Raw genomic sequence first — 8,177 nt, forward strand, 5'->3', positions numbered from 1 at the left:
CCATGCTTGTTTTGGTATGGAATCCCATAAAGTATCAGCCATTGGGTGGAAATTGGAGTCTCTTGGTCCAAAACCCTAGCTATGGGTGTATTTTGCCTAGATCTCACTCTCTACACGTAAAGTTTGCAACTTTACGTGGGAAATAGGCTTGGGGAGGGTAGATCTACAGTTTGGAGCTCATGCATGACTCGGAAGTCCTCTGCATGTAAGTGGATCTTAGTGGACTCGACGAGTCCTTCGAGTGGACTCGGTGAGTAGCTTGAAGATGAGGAGGAACTCGACGAGTGGGATGAACAGCTCGTCGAGTCGGATGAAGATGGGCATGAACTCGGCGAGTTGGATGAACAACTCGGCGAGTTGGATGAAGATTGTCGTGTGCTCGGCGAGTCTGTTCTTAGACTCGGCGAGTCAGGTCGAGTGGTCCCAAACCCTTCGAGTTAAGACTCGAGTCAGCGAGTCGAGCCAGGACTCAGTGAGTTGGTCAGGACAGGAATCGGGAATCAGTAAACTCGGCGAGTCAGGGGCTGACTCGGCGAGTAGAGTCGCGAGTGGAAGGACTCTGGATTTATGAACTCGGCGAGTCAGTAGGGTGACTCGGTGAGTAGGGTTGACCTGGAAGGTTGACTTTGACCAGGACATTGGCTTTGACCAGAGTTGACTTGGTTGACCTTTGGAGGTCAGTTAGACTAAGTGTTGGGTTGTTATTGGTAGCTCGGGGAGCTAGCAGAGCAGCAGTTCGGAGTTAGCGGTCAGGTAGCGGTCAAAGGGGTTAGCAGCAGCAGTTCAGTTGTATCAGGTGAGTTTCCCTTTGTATGAATGGGTCTACGGCCACAATGCCGGCCCATGTAGTTATGAGTAGAAGACCCGGGGGTTAGCCCTAGGCACAGTATGCTAGTATGATATTTGGACGAGGTCCAATGACAGAGGGCGGGTGCCCAAGGAGCGGTTTATGTGATAGTTTATACTTGTTGTCTGTGTGATACTTGTATGTGCCTGGTAGGGAGGTGAGTGAGGGCGAGGTCCCGTATCTCACCAATAGCAGAGTGTGGATGGTGTTCCACATCTCAGTAGCAGCAGAGCAGGGGCGAGGCCCAAGTTAGGAAAGGAGTGAGGGTGGGCTGGGCCCGTACCTCACTATCAGCAGGAGAATGGACGAGGTCCCATGACTCATCAGTAGCAGGACTCAGGCGGGGCCTAGAGATAGGCGAGGCCTTAGAGTAAGAGTTGTTAGTATATGTTTAGCTTATGTAATATTATGTGATATGTTTATGTGCTATTATATGTTAGTGGGCGAGGCCCTGTGACAGGCAAGGCCTAAGTGAAACAGATCTGTATCCGAGCGGGGCTCGAACTCAGGCGGGGCCTGGAGCGGCGGGGCCGTTATAGCGGGCGAGGCCCGAAGTAGAGGGCGAGGCCCAGGATAGCGGGCGTGGCCCAGTATGTGCTGTATGTGATTTTGCATGGTATGTGGTAAGGTGGGGAACTCACTAAGCTTTGTGCTTACGGTTTTCAGTTTTGTTTTCAGGTACTTCCGGTAGCGGAGGGAGGAGCTCGGGGTGATCGCATGGCACACACCATAGAGTAGTCAGCTTGGGAATGTTTACTCTGATAATAAACATGTGTTTTGAAAACTTATACTCAGATTATGTTTTGGAATGATGTTTTGTTTAAAGTAATGTTTTATTAAAAAGAAATTTTTGGTCTTAAATTTTGGGATGTTTCAGAAACCAATCTAGGCTCTGATACCACTGATGGGTTTTGGCCATATGAACATTCCTATGTGCACATGCAAACCCTAATGCTTGGATCTAGGTTTCTCTAATTAAACATGCTTTGAATCCAAGACTTGTAATGACTAATTAGGTAAAAGAAAAATACAAAATCATATCTAGAAGTTTACCTTTGAATCTCTTGTTTGATCTTGTTGTCTTGGAGCTCTAGAGTCATAATTGTCACTCCTCTAATGACTTTACAAACACCAACTAACAAGGAGGATGATTTGAGAGAGAGGTTAAGGAAGAAATCGGCCAGGGTTTCTTTTCTTTTGAAGAGATGCCGATTTCCCTTGCCCTAGGGGTCTATTTATACTTGTAAGGCTCCTAGGGTTTCACCCTTAAACCCTAGTTGGTTAATCTTTCCTTAAAGCAATCCAAATCATTTCCATGATAATGCCTTGGACGATTTCTGGCTTATCCCAAGCCCTAGAAATCGTCCAACCCTTATCCCTTAAGGATTTACAGCCGAAAGTACAACTATCAAACAATTGATAGTTTATACCCTCTTATTTAATTAATCTCTTTAAGTCACCAAATTAATACTAATTAATCTATGACTTATATTAATCAAATAACAATATTATTATTCCTTATATTATTCTCATAATATATTAATAATATCTATTCTCTCATAATAAATCATCCTGTCAAGTTGCTATGGTGAAGGCAACCCAAAAGGAACATGCACAATCGGGTCAAATACTTGCCTAATATAGTTGCAGCCTTAGACACTATTCCAACAGTAACAACTTTTAATGCAGCATGTCCCGTCGTGAAACCCCCAACTCTCAAGCCTACGAGAGGGAATACCCATGTAAGGTCTACACATGCCTATGAGAGTTGGTACCCCCGACCCTCAACGAGAGTTTATTTTATTTTAAAATATTTGTAAAAAAATAATAAGACAAAACAAAAAATACTATAGGTAAAGATCGATGATGGGAGATATTTAATTTACTATAAAATGTATATAATCAAACTAAAGTATTGTATAATAGATAATTAATCTACTATAAAATATATCAACGTTGAATTTTTATAGTACATGAGTAATTAGAAATAATAAAATTTAGAGGGGAAACATTTTTCAGAAGTGTTCTTATTTTTAATCTAGAGATAAAGAAATAGATGTCTTTCAGAAAGAAAAAACATGATAATACATTAGTTTGGACAAGAAATTTAACCTAAAACTTTTAAATTATCTAAACAATTCTAAATTATATAAACAAATGAGTGAGGGTTTCCTTTTGGGTTGGAGCACACCATGCATGATGGAAGAATATTCTTCCAACTTTGATATTTTTGGACTCACTCTCCCACTAAAAAAACGCATATAAACCACACTTTTTTTGTGTGTAACATTCTATGATTGAAGTAACAATTTTTATATCCATCTTATTTGATTTTCGATTAACGAAATTTACTTGATTTGAGTTTACTCTATAAGGGTTTAATCACTCAAATCAAGTTATATCTTACAAAGTTGATGATTATCACAAAAGTTTGTGGAACTAAAGAAATTTAATTCACAACCTTTTCCCTCCTTAAAAAATAAAATAAAAATAAATGATATGTTGGAAACCAATAATAGCTTAACAATATATGAATTTATGATTATAAGAATTTCATGTTTTTGGTCTAATTCTTGTTTCTAGCCGGTATCAAATGGTGTTTTTTTTAGATCGAAAGTTCAAGTCTCATCATAAACAAATATGAAATTAAATAATAGTTTAGATTTACCGTTAAAAAAAAATCATTCGTATAACCTACCTAGCATTAAATGGATTTCAATGTTAATAGGTTAATTTGTTTTGTGTTAGATAAGTTACAATTATTCTTCATGTTAACCAAGACTCCAAGAGAATGGAACAAAAGGTGTCGGTTTCGGATCTTTTAAAAAATATATATACATCATATCATATAGCATAATCGAATTCATTTTAATTCAACAACCAATAACAATGTTGGAAGAGAAACATAAAAGATCCAAAAAAAAAGACTATGTTGGTTTGTGTGTCTTCTAATCCGACTAACGACAGTATGAAGTGGCCACACACCTTTTTTTGCTTGCCATTTGATTTTTTTTTTTTTAAATTAATTTTCATCAATTAAATCTATATTATCAAGTTATTAAAAGTATGTTATTTCTGACAAGTAAAAAGGTTTAAATAGATTGGTTAAAAAACAAGAGTCCAAAAAATAGCACATAACTACTACAAAGCGGCAAATAGAATACTCTTAATAGAATACGGTTGTATAAGAATCCGTATCATATTAGAGATAGAGTACTGTTCACAAAAAACAATCCGTACAAAATCAAATAGAATACTGTTTTCATAACCAACAGTACTTTATTAACATATATAATAGTATGTAAGTATATTTTAAAACAAAAAACCACCATTGAAAAACAAGAAAATACTACATTCTTCCTCGCAACTTGTGATGTCAGATGTGTCCACTGCGCTAAAAATTGATTTTTGTTAGTTTTTTCAATGAAAATTGATAAAGAGACGACTGATGAAAAAACTAAACCATATTTTCACCAATATACCTATTCTGCCCTCTTGGTCTCTAAGAGGGCCCTAAAAAAACAAGCATATTTTCTGGTTGTTGTTCGATCCAAAAACCTAAACATCTTTAATTTTTTTTGTTTCCTCAATACAAAAAAAATAACAATCTTTATGAATACAAACCATTCAAAGTTAACACAAAAGTTAAAATCAAATTTAATACAAACCAGTCAATGTATTATGAAAATGAAATCATGCAATAAAGATGGACAATAGCCTTAACCACCCATTCCAAGATGGATCAATTGATGATGTAGCAACTTGTAATTGTGCCTTTAAATCCTCCAAGATCTTCCCCTACATTAGATGCATGAATTAATTAGTAAAAATGATGGAAAATTAAAAGGCCTAGAATGAAACTAAAGGACAAAATCATGACCAGCATACCCCTACACTACTTATTCCTTTTCAAGACCATTCAAGATGGTTAAAAGATGAAACAAAACATACCCCTGCACTCCTGCACTACTAAACTGCACCATATGCGTTTCCAAACTGGTACCAAGGACAAAATGGTCAAAATATGAAACAAGTTGTACAAAAAAGCAACAGGGCATGAGGGAAGAGCAAGGTATTGCACCAGATTCAACAGTCAACATTAAATACTCCATAAACACTAACAAATTCCATGTACAAAATACATATTCGAACTAATCACAAACAGGTGATACAAAAAATTGTCTACATCATATAACCACTTAGAGAAAGATCACAAAACAGGTTCAAATCAGATTCAATGTCGCTTTCAAATTTATTTTGCAAGAAACAGATTCCATGTATAGATAACAGATCCGAACATTATAAGTTATCTGATTTCGAATAGCATTTACAAGAAAAAAAGGTTGAGGTTATCTGATTTCGGAGTTCGTAGTCGCTACCCTGCTGCGTTGAAGTGGAAGTCGATGCTCAGGTGAAGTGGAAGTCGATGAGTATACGCGATGGAGAAGAAGGCACTTATAAAAGAAGGAGAAGGGCAAGGAAGGAAAAGATGATGCTTGGTCTCGGTCAGGAGGTTTTGAGATGAGGACCGAATCCTCAGATTTCTTTGGACCGAGTCTGTCGATAAATCAAATACAACAGCTTCTGATTGAGGACCGAGTCCTCCTTTCTGACTGGGTTAGCATCATACAAATTAAATTTTGAAAATTCTAAACTAAAAAATCATACCGTTGGATTCCTTAGAGGATAAAAGAAATTAGACAGACAGAGCATCAAAGAAAAGTCATAAACTATAAAACACTTACAGTTGGACGTTTCCGGTCGCCACCAAGAGGTCGGCAGTCACTCGCTCAACGAAACCATCTTCCGTCGCTAGTCAGAACTCTCTTAAGGTATCTCCCTCTCGAATCGATGTATGTATATATGCTGTCTAACTCTCACCTCTTGACTCTCTTTTGCTTTACTTCTTCTCCGTCGGTTCCTTTTGTAGATGAAGAGGTTATTATTATTTTTATATTTTATATAAGAAAAAACAATCGGTTCCTTTTGTAGATGAAAAGTTCTTAAATGCTAGCTGTCAAAAGTTCTTAATTGTGCAATGAAAAGTTGTTAAGGGTTATCTGTTTCACTCCTCTGTTTTATCTGTTTCACTCCTCTGTTTGCCGCCTGATTGTACCCTCCTTAGATATCATATGTAACCCTTTGTTATATTTTATTTTATTACTTTATATATTTAAATATTAATATATATGGAAACACAATCACGACATAACTATTTATATTTATTTGATCCCCTTTTTTTAAATGATATATCTAAAAATATAATTTTATTAATTAAATAATATAATTTTGATTTTATTCTTATTATTATATTACAAGTACAACTAATTATTAAATAATCTTTTAAAATATATATTAATACGATGAATATACAAGAAACTATCTAATTATTTGTATAGATTTTATTAAGCTTACTCTTTTTATTTATAAATAAATAATTAAAATATATAAAAAAGATCTTAAAAATTATAAAGTTTCAATTAACTGATTTTATATATATATATATATATATATATATATATATATATATATATATATATATATATATATATATATATATATATATATATATATATATATATATATATATATATATATATATATATGAAAACAATTTTGACCATAATGATTTTTTATATTAAAATCATCAAATAATTTTAATATAAATAAAAAATAAGTAAAAAAATCAAAATCCTACTAACCAACACCACTCACCACCCACCACCAACCATCACCATCACCACCACTACCAACCATCACCACCACCACCTGTCACCGCCACCCACAAAAACCACCACCCACCATCATCATCAAACCCTGCTACCGTCAACCGCAACCATCATCCACCACTCATCACCACCGACACCACCACTTGCCACCACCACCCACCACAACCATTACCCACCCACCTTCACCACCCATCACTACCACCCCCCATCATGATGACCACCAGCCGCCACTACCACCACCTACCACCCATCACCACCACCCGCCTCCACCACACATCACCACCACCCCCCCACCTACCCACCACCTGCCTCCACCATCTATCACCACCACCCACTACGACCACCACCACCTACCACCATCACTACCGACCACCGATCACCACCCACCTCCATCGCCCATCGCCACCACTAGACTCATCACCCACCAAAACTACCATACACCACCACCACCACATACTACCCACCACTAACCTACACCACCCACCACCTATCACTACTAGCCGCCACCACCACCCCACCCATCACACACCAAAACAACCACCACCCACCACCATTACTAACACCCACCACCCACCATCCATCACTACCACACGCCTCCACCACTCATCACCATAACTCTCCTCCACCACCAACCATCACCACCACCACCCACAAAAACCACCACCCACCACCATCATCAACCCCTGCCACAGTCAACCGCAACCGTCATCCATCACTCATTACCACCGACACCACACACCCACCACCACCACCACCACCACTACCACTACCCACCCACCTTCACCACCCATTACTACCACCCCCCATCATTATGACCACCAGCCGCCATTACCACCACCTACCACCCATCACCACCACCCGCCTCTACCAAACATCACCACCACCCCCACCCACCCACCCACCCACCACCTGCCTCCACCATATATCACCACCACCCACTACGACCACCACCACCTACCACCATCACTACCGACCACCAATCACCACCCACCTCCATCGCCCATCACCACCACTAGACTCATCACCCACCAAAGCTACCATACACCACCACCACCACCTACTACCCACCACTAACCTACACCACTCACCACCTATCACTACTACCCGCCACCATCACCCCACCCATCATACACCGAAACAACCACCACCCACCATCCATCACCACCACACACCTCCACCACTCATCACTATAACTCTCCTCCACCACCACCCATCAATCATTGATATCACCACCCATCACCCATTGAAACCACTACCACCACTACATGCAACCACCACCCACCAACCACCACTACCACCCACTATACCTCCACCCACCACCACTACCCACCATCATTACACGCCACCATCACCCCCACCACCATCTTAGCATCATCGCCTTCCACATTCCTTCCATAACGAACTTGGTATACTCATCACACTGTGATTGTGGTGGTGGTCGATTTCACCGGCAACAGAGAAGAAGAGAGGAATAGAGAAGAAGATTGGTTGTGGCGGGAAGCACGAGAGACCATAATTGTGGCTCCAGGTCAACACAATGAGAGGATCAAGGTTGTGTTCATATTCGTGGTTAGTAGCTAGCTAGACGACGACCAAGTTCG

The 8,177-nt window shown here is 39.2% G+C and overlaps 2 protein-coding genes and 1 long non-coding RNA gene across 6 annotated transcripts; 2 read left to right on the plus strand and 1 right to left on the minus strand.

Moving 5' to 3' along the window:
- Window positions 1-4,088: 4,088 nt before the first annotated feature.
- LOC111904990 (uncharacterized) lies at window positions 4,089-6,102 on the minus strand. Of its 4 annotated transcripts, none has more exons than XR_006187660.2 (3): window positions 4,799-5,891; window positions 4,330-4,645; window positions 4,089-4,236 (listed from the first exon to the last, which is right to left on the minus strand). It is a non-coding gene; the product is annotated as an uncharacterized LOC111904990 (long non-coding RNA). The 4 variants fall into 4 exon arrangements; XR_006187661.2 differs by having other exon boundaries at window positions 4,089-4,241; XR_002854703.3 differs by having other exon boundaries at window positions 4,089-4,645; window positions 4,799-6,102.
- Window positions 6,103-6,789: 687 nt separating this feature from the next.
- Window positions 6,790-7,191, plus strand: LOC128133513 (extensin-like). The gene has a single exon (XM_052770981.1). The coding sequence runs from the start codon at window positions 6,790-6,792 to the stop codon at window positions 7,189-7,191; it is 402 nt and encodes a 133-aa protein (XP_052626941.1).
- A 196-nt stretch (window positions 7,192-7,387) lies between these two features.
- On the plus strand, window positions 7,388-7,945 carry LOC128133514 (extensin-3-like). The gene has a single exon (XM_052770982.1). The coding sequence runs from the start codon at window positions 7,388-7,390 to the stop codon at window positions 7,943-7,945; it is 558 nt and encodes a 185-aa protein (XP_052626942.1).
- Window positions 7,946-8,177: the final 232 nt, after the last annotated feature.

Source organism: Lactuca sativa, chromosome 4 (genome assembly GCF_002870075.4).
Source record: "Lactuca sativa cultivar Salinas chromosome 4, Lsat_Salinas_v11, whole genome shotgun sequence".
NCBI lineage: Eukaryota > Viridiplantae > Streptophyta > Magnoliopsida > Asterales > Asteraceae > Lactuca > Lactuca sativa.